This window comes from Ochotona princeps, chromosome 16 (assembly GCF_030435755.1).
Source record: "Ochotona princeps isolate mOchPri1 chromosome 16, mOchPri1.hap1, whole genome shotgun sequence".
In the NCBI taxonomy this organism is placed as follows: Eukaryota; Metazoa; Chordata; class Mammalia; order Lagomorpha; family Ochotonidae; genus Ochotona; species Ochotona princeps.
In genome coordinates, this window is record NC_080847.1 from 56,966,285 (window position 1) to 56,981,982 (window position 15,698).

The following is a 15,698-nucleotide window of genomic DNA, read 5'->3' on the forward strand; positions in this document are numbered from 1 at the left end:
ATGGCAGGCCAGGACTGGCCAATCCTGCCCAACACTTTGGCTCAGCAACCAACGAAAAGGGAGCTGCAGACTCCAAGGGGCTGACTGGTGGCAGGTCGGAACAGGGATCAAAGCTCGGAGTGGGCACGTTTCTGGCTAGTCACACCCGGCTCATCCCACGGGGAGGACAGCACCAGCTTCGTCGTCCTGCAGGATCTGTGTGGGCCCCGGGTCTCCGGCAGTGCCTGACCAGGCGCCATCCTGTGTGTCTAGAAAGATTAGTGCCGCCGACCAATCAGTTATCTGGGACAGTTGGCGTCTTCCTACCCCAGGACACTGATTACATAGAAAAGTTGACTTGTAGACCTGTAGGTAATATATCTTAAAACACTGCACTAAGGAGAAAACTACACCAAACAGGATTGCAATGTCAAAGTTAGAGAGACAGAGGCACAGTGAATGTTACTGAGGACTCTGGTGAAGCAAGAAAAGCCTCCACCACCCTCAGAGTTAACTGAGGAAGACACTGAAAAAATGGGGGACAAAGAATTCAGAAAACTCGTTATAATGCTTCTGATCAACAATGAGAAGCACATAATACAAGAGTTCAAGGGCCCGGCAGCGTGGCCTAGAGGCTAAAGTCCTCGCCTTGCACACACCAGGATCCCATATGGGCGACGGTTCTAATCCCGGCAGCTCCACTTCCCATCCAGCTCCCTGCTTGTGGCCTGGGAAAGCAGTCGAGGACGGCCCAATGCATTGGGACCCTGCACCCGCGTGGGAGACCCGGGAGAATTTCCTGGCTCCTGGCTTTGGATCGGTGCAGCACTGGCCATTGCGGCTCACTTGGGGAGTGAATCATCGGACGGAAGATCTCCCTCTCTGTCTCTCCTCCTCTCTGTATATCTGACTTTGTAATAGAAAAATTTTTTAAAGAGTTCAAAGAATTAAGAATGTTACACAGGAAATTAATCAAATGAAAGGTGACATTTCAGAAGTTGATTCAGTGGAGCAAATTAAAAATCCAGTGGAGAATCTAAAAACTAGAATGAATGAAGACAGATTAGAATTGGAAGATCTTTCCTGTCACCAGGGGGAAACAAAAAGCTGGAAGCAGAGCTAGGTCAAGCTAAAGAAGTATCCAGGAATTAAAAGATACAATTAAAAGGCCCAACATAAGAATTATGGGAGTTCCAGAAGGCGCAGAAAGAGCAACTGGGATTAAAGGTATATTCAATGAAATAAAAACTTCCCTAAAGAATTGGGAAACATCCAAGAAGGGCACAGAACCTTCACCAGGGTTGACAAAATGATCTTCACCAAGACACATGATAATCAAGCTCTCCTCGGTTGAACATAAGGAAAAAACCCTTATATGCGCACGTGAGAAAAATCAAGTGACATATAGAAGAACCCCCAAACTCACAGCTGACCTCTCAGAGGAAACACTGCAGGCCTGGAGACAATGGAGTGACATAGTCCAGACTCTAAAAGGAAACATTTTCAGCCCAGAATAACGTATCCTGCAAAGCTCTCCTTTGTCTCTGAAAAGGAAAATTCTTCCACAGCAAAGAAAACTCCAAGAATGTGTCTTCCAAACCTGCCTTACAGCTAATACTCAAAGATGTTCTTGTGAAAGAGAAAAGGAACAGCAGCTACCAAAGCCACAGGCAGACGTGGAGAACATCTCACTAACAGGCCAACAGAAGACTCAAGGAACAACCCATTGCTAACGTGACAGGACCAAATTGCCACCTATCCATATTAACATTGAATGTAAATGGTTTAGATTCAAATACCATAGATTAGAGGACTGGATTAAAAACCAAAACCCATCTATCTGCTGCTTATAGGAGACACATCTCACTAATAAAGATCAGAGGACATTGCAAGTGAAAGGATGGAAAAAGATATTCCAAGCTAATGGTAAGGGAAAACGTGTGGGGGTGGCCATTCTTAGCTGATTTAGACATCAGTGTGAAAAACATTAAAAGATGAAGGATACCATGTAATGCTCAAGGGATCCATTCAACAAGATCACCATAAGATATGTGTGCCAAACACCAAGGCATTTAGCTGCATGAAACAAACATTAACGAACCTAAACGAAGAAAGATTCCAATACAATCATAGTGGGCCACTTTAATACCCTATTAACATCAATGGACAGATTAAAAAAAAAGTCAAAGAAACAGAACTCACCGAAACTCTAGATCTAATGGACTTAGTTGATATCTACCGAAGCTTTCATCCTACAGACAGAGAATACACTTTTTTTCATCAGTGCATGGACCCTTCTCCAGAACTGGCCATGTTATAGGTCACACAACAAGCCTCAGCAAATTTAAAAAAAATTATACCATGCATCTTCTCAGACCATCATGGAGTGAGTGAGAGACCAAGAAGTCAAAACACCCAAGAAGACTTGCAAACACATGAAGACTGAATGTTACTAAATGAACAAACGAATACAGAGGAAATCAAAGGGGAAATTAAAAAATTGTTTGAAACAAATGAAGGCATCAGCACAAGATATCAAAACTTATGGGACACAATTAAGGCAGTGTTAAGAGGAAAGCTCATCTTAGTCATTGCTCATGTCAAGAAATTAGGAAGGCATCAAGTGAGTCAGCTAACCTTACAGTTGAAGGACCTAGAAAAACAGCAAAGAAATGCCAAGTTAGCAGGAAAAACGAATCATTAAAATCAGGGAGGAAATTAAAAAATAGAGACCAAGAGAACTGTACATAAGATCAATGAATCAGGGCCCAGCACGGTGGCCTAGCAGCTGAAGTTTTCGCCTTGAACAAGCTGGGATCCCATATGGGCACCGGTTCTAGCCCGGCAGTTCCACTTCCCATCCAGCTCCCTGCTTGTGGCCTGGGAAAGCAGTTGAGAATGGCCCAAAGCTGTGGGACCCTGCACCTGTGTGGTAGACCTGGAGGAGGTTCCTGGCTCCTGGCTTTGGATCAGCGCAGTACCAGCCATTGAAGTCACTTGGGGAGTGAATCATCGGATGGAAGATCTTGTACTCTCTCCTCTCTGTATATCTGACTTTGTAATAAAAATAAATAAATCTTTAAGATCAATGACTCAAAGAGCTGGTTCTTTGAGAAAATCAACAAAACAGACTACTAGCCCAACTAATCAAAAACAGGAGGGAAAAAATACATATCAATAGCAGAGACGAGAAAGAAAACAGATACGTCAGACATACAGAGAATTATTAGGAACTTTTGTAAGCAACTATATGCCAACAAATCAGAAGACCTAGATGGGATGAATGGACTTTGACACATAAAACCCACAAAAATTGAACCAAGCAGCAATTAACAATCTAACTAGACCAATAACATGCACTTGAGATTGAATCAGAAGTGAAAGCCCTCCCAACCAAGAAGAGTCCTGACCCAGACGGCTTCACTGAATTCTACCAAACATTTCAAGAGGAACTTACCCCAATCCTCCACAAGTGTTTCCAAACAGTAGAATAAGGCAATTCTTCCAAACTCTTTCTAGGAAGCCAGTATCACCTTAATACCAGAGCCAGATGGAGAAACAACAGAAAAAGAGAACTACAGACCGATATCCTTGATGAACACAGATGCAAAGATCCTCAATAAAATACTAGCCAACAGGATCCAACAGTACATCAGGCAGACCATTCACCCGGACCAGGTGGGATTCCTCCCAGACGTGCAGGGATGGTTCAACATTCGCAAAACAATAAATGTGATACATCACATCAATAAAATTAAAAATAAAATCATATGATCCTCAATAGATGCAGAGAAGGCATGATAAAATCCAACACCACTTCTTGCTGTAAACGCTAAGCAAGATAGGCAGAGAAAGAACATTCTACAGCACAAAACAATTTACAACAAACCCAACGCCAGCATCATACTAAATGAAGACTGAAAGCCTTTCCACTAAAATCTGGAACTAGACGGGATGTCCACTGTCACCACTACTCTTCAATATAGTATTGGAAGTCCTTCCCAGAGCTATTAGGCAAGGAAAAGGAATTAAAAGGAATCTAAATTGGAAACAAGGAACTAAAATGATCTGTATTTGCAGATTATAGGATTCTCTACATAGGAAAACCAAAAACTCAGTCAAGAGACCACTGGAACTCACAAGGGACTTTGGCAAGGTAGCAAGATACAAAATTAAATCAATGACACTACTGTACAGAAATAATTTCATGGCTAAGAGATGGTTAAGTGCAGTCCCCTTCAAAATACTGCAGAGGAACCTTCAATACCTAGGAATTAAACTATGTGGAAGAACTGATGAAAACTATGAAATATTTAAACAGGAAATAGAAGATATTGAAAAATGGAGGAATGTACCATGTTCCTGCATTGGCAGGATCAACATCGAAATGTCCATATTACCAAAAGTAATACACAGATTCAATGCACTCCCAATCAAAATCCCAACATTCTTCTCAAAAATAGAAAATAAGTTCATCTGGAAACACAAAAGACCACAAATAGCCAAAGCTATCCTGATAAAACTCAAGCTTGAGGAATCAATTCCAGACGTCAAGACGTCCTGCAGAGCGGTGATTATCAACACAGTCTGGACTGGTACTGAAGCAGAGATGAATGCAACAGAATAGCAACCCCAGAAGGGAGCCCACACATACACAGCCAACTAATCTTTGACCAGAAAACGGAAAACAATCCAGGCAAAAAAAGCCTGGTCTAACAAATGCTGTTGGGACAATTGGATCACAGCCTGTAGAATTAAGAAGCAAGACCCACATGTGTCACATCATACAAGACTCAGCTCTAAATGGTCCAAGGGCCTAAATCTACACCCAGAAACCATCAAACATAGGAAGCACACTCCAAGAAATAGGAATGGGGAAAGACTTCTTTGACCACCTGTGCTTTTGGCAACTTTTCCAAGACAAAATGAACAAATGGTCTACATCAAACTGAAAGCTTCTGCACAGCAAAGGAAACGATTAACAAAGTGAAGAAGCAACCAACAGAATGGGAGAAATTTTTGCACACTACACAAGGGATGGGGACTAACACCCAAGATTTACAAAGAGCTTCAGAAACCCAGGGAAGAGGAAAAAATCCAGTGAAAAAAATGGGCAATAAAAATGGGAGAAGGAAGTGAAGACGTTTTCCAAAAAACCAGATCCAAATGGCTAATAGACATTGGAAAAGACGCTGAGGCTCCCCAGCCATCAGAGAGATTCAGATGAAAATCACACTGAGACTCCGCCCAACTCCAGTGAGATTGGTCTACACTCAAAACGCTAACATCTGCTGCTGGCGTGGGTATGGCGAGAAAGGCACCCTCCCTCACTGCTGGTGGGAGTGCAGGCTACTTTAACCTCTATGGAAATCAGTATGGAGAATGCTTAGAGAATTGCAAATAAACCTGCCATATGATCCAGCTATCCCGCTCCTAGGAATATACCCAATAGAAACTACATGTGAGAAGGGGATCTGTAATCCTACATTTACAATAGCAAAGACATGGAAACAACCCAGATGCCCATCCAAAGAGGAGCGGTTAAAGAAACTGACACATCTACTCCATGAATTACTCAGCCATTAAATATTCCTCAGCCATCAAAAAGAATGAAATTATACCATTTGCAACTAGATGGTCCCAATTAGAGACCATTCTGCTCAATGAAACAAGTCAGTCCCCCAAAGACAAATACCATATGTTCTACGCAAGGAAACCATCATGCAAACTGGAATGTATGGTGGAGTCATGGAGACTACCATACCCAGAAGTGAAGACACAACGCAACATGCGTCTCTACTTGCAAACAAGAGATGGACTCCCAGTGAACGTGTTGGATGTGTCTAGACAATGGGATGATGGGCTGTCCGACAGTGTACCAGCAACGTTGGGGCACACTGGAATAGTGACTCCTTATGAGCAGTGAGACAGTATGGGAAAAGTCAGTTGGGGAGCGGAAAGTGGGGGGAGGGGAATCCCAGACAATACATAATTGTATGACAAATTTCAAATAGAAATTTAGAAAGAACCAACATAGCTATTTCATGCACCAAGTCATCTTACTGAAAAAGAAATCCTACTTACACAGCTACAAAAATTTAGCATTCAATTTAACCCAAGATTCATAATAAAAAACTGTAAGCCACTAATGAAAGAAATCAAGGACATAAACGTGCTCACAGATTTTAATAACATTCCCAGCAATGTCAGGACGCAACACCACCATGGTGGACTCCCGACTGCTCCTGAAGGACTATGCTACTGTGATACGGGGAAAATCACTGGGGGGAGGGAATTTGGTGAAGGGTTTAGGAGAAATCCAAGACCTTATGCAGTTGTACCATAAAATTCAAAATTTAAAAAACAGATCATTAGGCCCAGTGTGATGTCTTGATTTGTTAATCCTTCTCCTTCCATTCCTGGATTCCCAAAAAGGTGCCAGTTTTGTCCCGGCTGCTCCACTTCCCATCCAGCTCCCTGCCTGTGGCCTGGGAAAGCAGTCGAGGACGGCCCAAGGCTTTGGGACCCTGCACCTGCGTGGGAGACCCGGAGGAAGTTCCTGGTTCCCACTTTCTGGCTTTGGATCAGCTCAGCTCTGGCCATTGCCGATTCACTCCCCAAGTGGCCGTGGACGGAACTTTTTCCCATCTCTCCTCCTGTGTGACTTTCCAATAAATACATCTTTTAAAAAGCTACCAATAAGGTGTTTACATTGCCTGTAGAAAATGACAAAATCCTTTCCAACATCAGTGACCATCTTCATACCAGTAACACTGAAGTTCCTGTAATACTGATAAAACACCCAGATTAGCCAAAGCCATCTTGGGGGTGGATAGCGCGGGGGGTGGATAGTGCAGGGATGGTGTTCCAGCCGGAGGGCTCACAATACCCAGTTCCAGAGCACGGCGCAAAGCTGTGGTCATGCCAACAGCACGAGACCTGCAGAAAAACTGGCGTATGCGCCAATGGAACACAGTGGAAGCCCAGCAAGGAACTGAACACGTACATCCGGGTTTGACAATAGCGTCAAGAACATGCCCTGGGAAGAATCTTCACTGAACGGTGCTGACAAAACTGGAATGCACACGTGCCAAGTACTTATTTCTTAAGAGCACAAGCCCGCAACAGAAACAGACTTCATTTCAAACTTGCAAGGGAAGGTTGCAACACACAGTAAGTGAAATGGTGAAGTTAGGACAGAATGAGAAACAAGTTGAAGAGCTCAGTGACACTTCTCACTCCGCCTCCTTGCCTCCCGCCACGCCCCCTCCCGACTTCTTGATCCCAGGATGACACGTTCAACTTGCTCAGCCATCGCAAGCAGAACCCTCGGCTCAATGAAGCATTCGACAAGCGACAGCTAGAACCACCACAGTCCATTTCCTAAGCTCAGCAGGACCTGACGCCCACAGGGCGCCCCTTGACAGAACAGAAAGATTTCAGTACTGCAGGGTAAGTTCTGTCCTGTAGGGGACACGACAGATCACGAGTTTTTACAACCGACAGTCTTTTCTGAACACGGTCCAATGAAACCGCACACAGCCAGGGAAACTCTGCCAACTACTCAGGACATTATGCAGTCTTACTCTTGAAAACTGAAGCTGTGCCAAAACCTATAACATACAGGCAATGCAGTAGGAAGAGGGAATGTTTCACCAGTCAAGGCTTACACAAATAAAAACACCAAGCCACCTGTACTACACCCCAAGCAGCTGGGAAACCAATACACCAAGTCCAGCTAAAGCGGTGATCAAGTCCAGAAAAGTGAGAAACATACTAGTTAGAAAAAAGTCCATGAATCTGTTCTTGAGGAGGAAAAAGGCAAGCTTTTTTTAAAGACTTATTTTATTGGAAAGGCAGATTTACAGAAGACAGAAAAGATCTTCCTCCAGATTCACTCCAAGGGGCCTCAAATGCTAGAACTGAGCCAATCCGGAGCCAGGATCCAAGAGCTTCCTTCATGTCTCTTACGCAGCTACAGGGTCCCAAGGCTTTGGGCCATCCTCTGCTTCTTTCCCAGGCCACAGGCACAAGCAGGGAGCTGGATGGGATGGGGGTCAGCCAGGACATGAACTGGCACCCATATAGAATCCTGGGGCACACAAAGCAAGGACTTTAGTCACTAGGCTACTGTGCCGGGCCCAGAAGGCAAGTCCAGAAATTTAAAGGAAAACATCACAACTGACCACAGAGACATTGACACTACAAACATTGACAACCTGAAAGGAGGGGTGAATTCCCAAACACCCCCTTGGTCTTAAAGATCAAGTCATGAGGATGTCAGCACAATACTGAATCTTTACGGGGAGGAGACCGCTTAAGAACACATGATTCCGCGAGTTCAAGTCCTGGCTGTTCCATTTCTGACCCAGTTCCCTGATAATGTACCTGGGAAAGCAGGAGAGGATGGGCCAATTCCTGGACGGCTATATGCATGAGAGAGGCCCAGAAGCTCCTGGCTACCGGCTTCAAACTGACTCAGCACAGGCTTCTGTGGCCATTTGGGAAGTGAATTAGTTGATAGAAGATTCTCTCTCTCTCTCTCCCTCTCCCTTACCTTTTCCCTCTCTCTCTTTTTTTCTCTCCAACTCCTCTTTTTCCAGTCTCTCTATATCTCTCTGTCTGTCAGTCTGTCAAATAAATGAATGGACACATGCTAGTTATCTGATGGACTCACCTATCTTTCTTCTTTAAAAAAGATATATTTATTTTTATGGAAAAATCAGATATACAGAAAGGAGGAGAAACAGAGAAGATCTTCCATCCACTGATTGACTCCCTAAGCGACTGCAACGGCCAGAGCTTAGCTGATCCCAAGCGAGGCGCCCAGAGCTTCTTCCGGGTCTCCCAGGTATGTACATGATCCCAAGCCTTTAGGTCATCTTGTACTGCTTCCAAGGCCAGAAACAGGGAGCTGATGGGAATTAGAGCTGCCTGAACACGAGTGGCAACTGTATTGGATCCTGGCTTATACAAGGTGAGGGCTTTAGCCACCAGGCTACCTCGCCAGGCCCAATTAACAAATTAACAAATTTATCATTTATGAAAGTAACATTAAAAGTTACATTCATTTATTTTAGCCAAGAGTTTGAAATAAACCATTAATTAAAAAAAAAAAAACAAAGAACACATGATTCCAGTACTGAATGCTACAACACTCAAGAATAGCCACTGTTGTTAATTGCAAAGTAGCCAATTCCTTCCACATTCAGTCTAGGAGGCCTGAATCGGACGTCCAGGCAAGGACACGTGAGCAAACTGTAAGGTCAGCATCCTCCATGAACAAACGTACAATACCACAGCGGACCCAAGTCCAACACCAAGTTTTAGCTGTTCTTCACGGTGCTCAAGTGGAATTAATATCCAGGATTCAAGGATGCCTCAAAAGCCTTGGGACCCTGCACCTGCGTGGTCAACCCACAGGAAGCACCTGGCTTCGGACGGGCTCAGTTCTAGCCATTGCAGTCACTTGGGGAGTGAATTAATGGACAGAAGATCTTCCTCTCCGTCTCTTCCTCTGCACATCCGACTTTGTGATAAAAAGAAATCTTTAAAAAATAAAGCTCACAACCTGTATTGCCACAGGTTGGAGTCTGGGCTACACTTTTAAGATTTTTTTATTACAAAATCAGATATACAGAGAGGAGAGACAGAGGAAGATCTTCCATCTGAAGATTCACTCTAAGTGACTTCAACGGCTGGTGCTGAGCCGATCCGAAGCCAGGAGCCAGGAACTTCCTCCAGGTCTCCCACGCAGGTGCAGGGTCCCAGTGCTCTGGGCCGTCCTCGACTGCTTTCCCAGGCCACAGGCAGGGAGCTGGATGGGAAGTGGGGCTGCCAGGATTAGAACCGGCACCCATATGGGATTCCGGCGTGCTCAAGGCAAGGACTTTAGCTGCTAGGCCACTGTGCTGGGCCCTGGGCTACACTATGTCCCCTGGACATTCCAGCAGTGCAAACTGACTCAGGGCATGGGCCTTTGCACCCACGTGGGAGATCTGGAAGGAGCTCCTGGTTCCTGCGACACATCAGCCCAGCTCAGCCACTGTGGCCACTTGAGGCTTGAACCAGGAATGAAGGGGTGCAAGATCTTCGTCTATCTAACTCGATTTTGAGTAAATGTCTTGAAGAAAAAAGACATTTAGGGGCTAACACGGTGGCTTAGCACATAAAGCCACCACCTGCAACACTGTGATCCCATGTGGGCACCAATTCGCGTCCTGGATGCTCGGCTTCCGATCCTACTCCCTGCTAATGCACCCCGCAGAGCAGTGGGGGATGGGCCATGTGCTGTGCTCCTGCACCTAATCTGAGACCCAAAAGAAACTTCTGGTTTCAGCTTGACCCAACCCCAACCGACGTGTGTGGGGGGAGGGCATCCTCTCAACTAAATAAAATTTGAAAGTGAAATTCTAGGAATAAATTTGACCAGTATGTCAAAGATTTAGTGATAATTGGGAAAAAATGATGGGAGAAGGCATTCCATGTTGATAGAATTGACTACTAAAATGGTCCTGCTATCCAAAGGAACTGGCAAGCACAATGCTGAATCAGTACAACCTATTTTCACAGGTCTAGAAGCAGCACAAAAAGCCCAGGACAATCAAATTACCTTGGACAAGAACAAACAGGGGGCATTATGCCGATTTAAAATATATGGCCAAGTTATACTAGAACAGTGGGACATTGGCATGAAAACAGTCCAGCAGCAAGAACAGAGAGCCCAGGAGTAATCCGGTGTGTCCCGCTGACTTCCGACAATGATGTGAAAGCGCCTCGAAGGTCAGCTGCTGGTGCTTAGACAGTCGGAGACTTGGTATGAGGACCGAGTGCTCATCCCAGAGCACACCCACCAGCCAACTCACGATGCACAGGAACAAGAGAGATCCGGCCACGCAAGCCCCAGGGAGAAGCATGTCAAGACGCTGCGGCAGCCGGGGGTGTTTGGAGCTTGGCAACACTGCAGACACGGGATCTCCAAGGAAAGGCACCAGTTAGACCACAGAAATCATGCGAGGTTATACCGGACAAGCAGCTAATACCTAGAAACGGAAGGGAATTATACTCAAACACACACGCACACCTGATCTGAATGGGCAGTAAACCCAATCATTTCTCGGAGGATGGCACGCCCACGGGTTGGGTACATGGGAAAAAGCTCAGCATTCTTCATCATGAGGAAAATAAGCAGCAAAACCACAAGCATAGAATAATGGCTCCACAACTACATCCCCGCCTTGCGTGCCGGGATCCCATACGGCGCTGGTTCTAATCCCAGCTGCTCCAATTCCCGTCCAACTCCCTGCTTGTGGCTGGAAAAGCAGCCCAAAGCCCTGGTACCCAAGTACCCTGCACCCGTGTGGGAGACGGAGGAGTCCACTGGCTCCTCGCTGCAGGTCGGCTCAGTTCCCACCACTGTGGCCACTGGGAGTGAGCAGATCATTCTGTCCATCCTCTCCGAGCTGCCTTTCCAATGAAAAGGAGTCCTAACAAGCAAAACCACTCCAGCTTTATGGACTATGAAGACAGAAGATGCTGACAAGGGCGTCGAGAGTGAAACCAGCACGCTGCTGGAGTGCAGGATAGCACAATAGTTAGTGTGGAGGTTCCTCATGAAGCTAGGCTACCGTATCATCAGCAGTCCAAGTTCTAAATGTGTGTGACCAAGGACATTGAGTTCAGTACACAGAACACATGTGTGTCTCACACTATCCAAGCAGCAGCACCCACGCTGTCTGCCCGTCAGTGAGCAAGCCGAGAGGGAAAAGCAGAGTTGAGCAGGGGAACCCTGCTAGCAATTACTAACGTTTTCTGTAACAGGACACTGTAGATCAGAGATAAGCCAGTCACAAACAGACCAACACTGCATGACCCCGCCACGTGCGTGGCCTAGGGAGGATGATGGGTGGGTCGGCCCGAAGACATCCTCCTGCCCACCCCTTCCTGGAGCTTTATAACCCTGGCATCTGTACTGAATAAACAGACATTCCTCACCAGCTTGTCTCTGGTGCTTCTTACGGCCGAAGAGCACCATTGGCTCACCCTCAGTGACCCTGGGCCTGATGGTAGATCTAAACTGAGACAGGCACACGGGACAATGGACAAGACCGTACTCTGGGCCAAAAACAAGTCCCAGGGGTGTGGTTATTACCACAACAGAACTCATGTTTGTCCTCTGGGGACGGGCTTATCTTACCATTGGTTTCCACTTGCATTCAGTCTGTTGGAAGGAACAGAGCAAGGGTTAAGTGTGGGAGGCCAGACAAGCAGGAGCCCCACAGACGCAGGAGTAGCAGCCTTACTCCACGAGACCCACACTGGAAGGAAAGCGTCATTCCGGGCCACGGAGAACCACCCTTCAGGGAGAAGATGTGACCACTGCAGGTGTCCATGCAACAAAGACCCGGGGCGAGACAACGTGGCAGTGCCGCGCACACACTGCAGCAGAACTCAAGCCCAAGGGGTCCGAGCCCGTCGCAGCAAGCATGCTCAAACAGGACCGCACCTCTGGGCCAAAGCCAACACTGTCCCTGCTCAGGCTTTAGTGCCAAGAGACCGTCTTGGTCCCCTGCCACGTGCTGAGGCCTTCGACACCAACGGCACAGCCAGCTCGCCCACCCGACTCCCCCCTGCCCACAGCACAGCCAGCTCACCCACCCGACTCCCCCCCTCACTCTCCCAGTTATACCCATGTCAGAGAAGCCCACTCCCTCAGCCCTCTCCCTCCATCCTCCTTCCACATGATGGCGGCTCACCCAGCGGCCCCACCAAGAGCTGTGGTCAAGCAGCCTTCTCTGGAAGGCCTCAGCCAGCACAGGCAGGGCCAGACCTCCGAGCCGGCAGCCCAGCACATCATCTGGTCAACTACTGGCCTGGCCAGCACCACCACTACTGACACCCTGGCCCGAGTCATCTAGGCTCCGTCGGGCAGTTCTTGTCCAAGCCAGGCCAGTGGGCTCAGGCTCACTGTGCTTAATCAAGGTGGGCTGGAGAGGAGCTGGTGTGATGACTCACAGGCTAATCCTCCACCTGCAAGCGTCAGAAGCCCATATGGGCACCAGTTCACGTCCCGGCTGCTCCACTTTCCATCCAGCTCCCTGCTTGTGGCTTGGGAAAGCAGTAAAGGATGGCTGGAAGCCCTGGGACCTGCACACATGTGGGAGACCTGAAGAAGCTCCTGGCTTCTGATCAGCTCAGCTCTGGCTGTGCTGTGCAGTACACAAGATGGAAGATCTTTGGAGATCTGTCTCTTCTACTCTAAAATCTGCCTTTCCAATAAAAATTAGTCTTTTACAAATGATGGGCAGGGGGGCCTGGCATAGTAGCCTAGTGGCTAAAGTCCTCGCCTTGAGCACGCCAGGACCCATATAGGCACTGGTTCTAATCCCGGCAGCCCGGCTTCCCATCCAGCTCCCTGCTTGTGGCCTGGGAAAAACAGTCAAGGGCAGCCCAAACCTTTGGGACCCTGCACTCAAGTGGGAGACCTGGAAGAGGCTTCTGGCTTTGGATCGGCTTGGCTCCAGCCATTGAGGCCACTTGGGGAGTGAATCATCGGATGGAAGATCTTCTGTCTCTCCTCTCCGAGTCTGGCTTTCCACTAAAGATATTAAAAAAATGGGCTGGAGACCTATGACTGTGCCACATGGAGAAACCCATCTCGTTCAAGCATTGGTCTGGGTCAGTGTTTGCAGTCGAGTGTGTCATTCACAAGTCCCCAGCCACACAAATACCAACGCTCAGAGTGTACACGGTGTGCCACAGGCATCCCCAGCATCATGGCAGGACAGTCGCCTGGTGCATGGCTGTGTGCAGCTGGGGTGTCGAGGCGCGACCTTGTTACCAAGCGGGGGACAGAAGCAGTGCCCGCCGCATCACCAAACGTGTCCCTCTGTGATCAGAAGCCTCTAGCAAGCCAAGTCCTCCACCAGCTTCCCCCTCCCCCAGGCCCCCACCCTCCACATTGCCCCATCCCTGCCCCTCCCCCGCCCCACACTCACTCCTCAGCTCCTCCTCCACCATCATGCAGATGTCTGTCCGGTTGAGCTGTTGGAGTACGCTCATTGTCAGCTCCCACACCTGATGGCTTGGGTAGCACTTCTCCAGCAGCAGGGCCAGCTCGCCCTTGGAGGCCCCACTGACTTCGTTCCCGGGAATCGTCTCAAGACCATGCTCCTCAGAATTCCTGGTGAGGAGCTCCTTGAACTGTCCTAACTGCTCAGCTTGGAGTTGCTCCAGGCACCACATCAGGCTCAAGCTGGAGGTGGAGGGTTCATCCATCTTGCCCCAGGATGGCGAGCTTGGACTTCAGTCTTGCCCCCCAAAAATATCAAGGTGTGACACCTGGGGAGAAACAAGATGGCCTAGTTACCACAGAAATAAAGGGCACACAGTTGAACATCTCTGCCCAGCTTCATCCTGGAGCTGACAACCCTAGTTGCCAGTACTGGGGTCCTCCACCCACAAAGACCTGGCTTGAATTCCAGGCCGCTGGCTTTAACCGGACACAGCTCTGGCTGTTTCCAGCATTTGGGGAATGAACCAACAGATCGAAATCTGTTTCAAATAAGATAATGGAATGTTGGCAAACAGGAAAACTATGGTTAAACTTTGTAGTTTTCAATAGGTCATTGTGTTACTGCAACTCTACTGCAATCACAGACCAGACAAGGAAGCCACAGCTCACATGGCCCTTGCTCGGAACACGACTGTCCCAGGACACCATGACTGTTCTGCTGTGGGAGTTTTATCAGGTCACCTTGCAACTTACAGATGCAGCTAGACCATTCTTTAACTTCCATACAAGGAGAAACCCTCCAAGGAATCATTACAATTCAATGAGTGGCAGGATATGAAGTAAGTGTAGGTGCTAAATGGCAACAGGTGGCAAAAAATATTGGTTGTAGTCAGTATGTATCACTTGAAGATCCGTGTCGAGTAAACCACAGTTCTTCCATGTTGGGATGTGAGACTCCCAGGACACACAGAGAGCACATCAGAAAGTGACCCAACTCTCAGAGCCCCCTAAAATGCCAACACTGGCACCAAATCAGAGTCCTCCCCAGCATCTTCACTGGGAGACCCGCCCAGTCACAGAATCCACCGACATCAGGCATTTGGCTCAAGTCCCAGGCCTACGCCCCCACACCAGCTTCCACACAGCAAGTCACAGCTTACACCTTGCAGATAAAACAAGCCTGCAACGCTGCCGTCCACAGCCACGCGCAGAAGGAGCGACAGTGCTCTTCCTGAAGCCTAGATGCAAAAGCCCAGTGTATCAAAGATCTAAACGTGAGGGCTGAGGCGAGGAAACATTCTGCAACACAGGGGCCAGACTTTAAGTTGTTAGATTTCTTAGTGTAATCCTTGGGTATGGTGCCAAGGTCACCTGCATGGTCAACAGAACGAAATGATAGACTGGGTTTGGTGGGGAAAAACAATTCAATTTTGTGCAAACGACCATACCGGGACGAAGAGGCAACCCATGAAGTGGGAGGAGATATTTGCAAATCATACACCTGACATACCCAGATTAAAGAGAATTTGTAACACTCCACAAAGACCCGTCTCAAAGACCCGTCTTTCTCCAGTGGTGATAATGAAGTGTCTGGTACAGCCATGAAAACACGCACAACACTCATTGGAAGATGCAGGTTGGAACTCGAGCAAGACACAGCTTCACGTCCATCAGGATGGGAGTTATCCACCACAAGGTAACAAGT

The 15,698-nt window shown here is 47.5% G+C and overlaps 1 protein-coding gene across 1 annotated transcript in view; it reads right to left on the reverse strand.

Annotated features, from left to right (window-relative positions):
• Positions 1-14,256, reverse strand: part of LOC101528355 (NACHT, LRR and PYD domains-containing protein 9) — a 37,208-nt gene extending 22,952 nt beyond the window's left edge. The window contains exon 1 of the mRNA XM_036492716.2: positions 13,977-14,256. Coding sequence (XP_036348609.2) covers positions 13,977-14,256 — 280 coding nt within the window. The remainder of the gene's footprint in view (positions 1-13,976) is intronic.
• Positions 14,257-15,698: the final 1,442 nt, after the last annotated feature.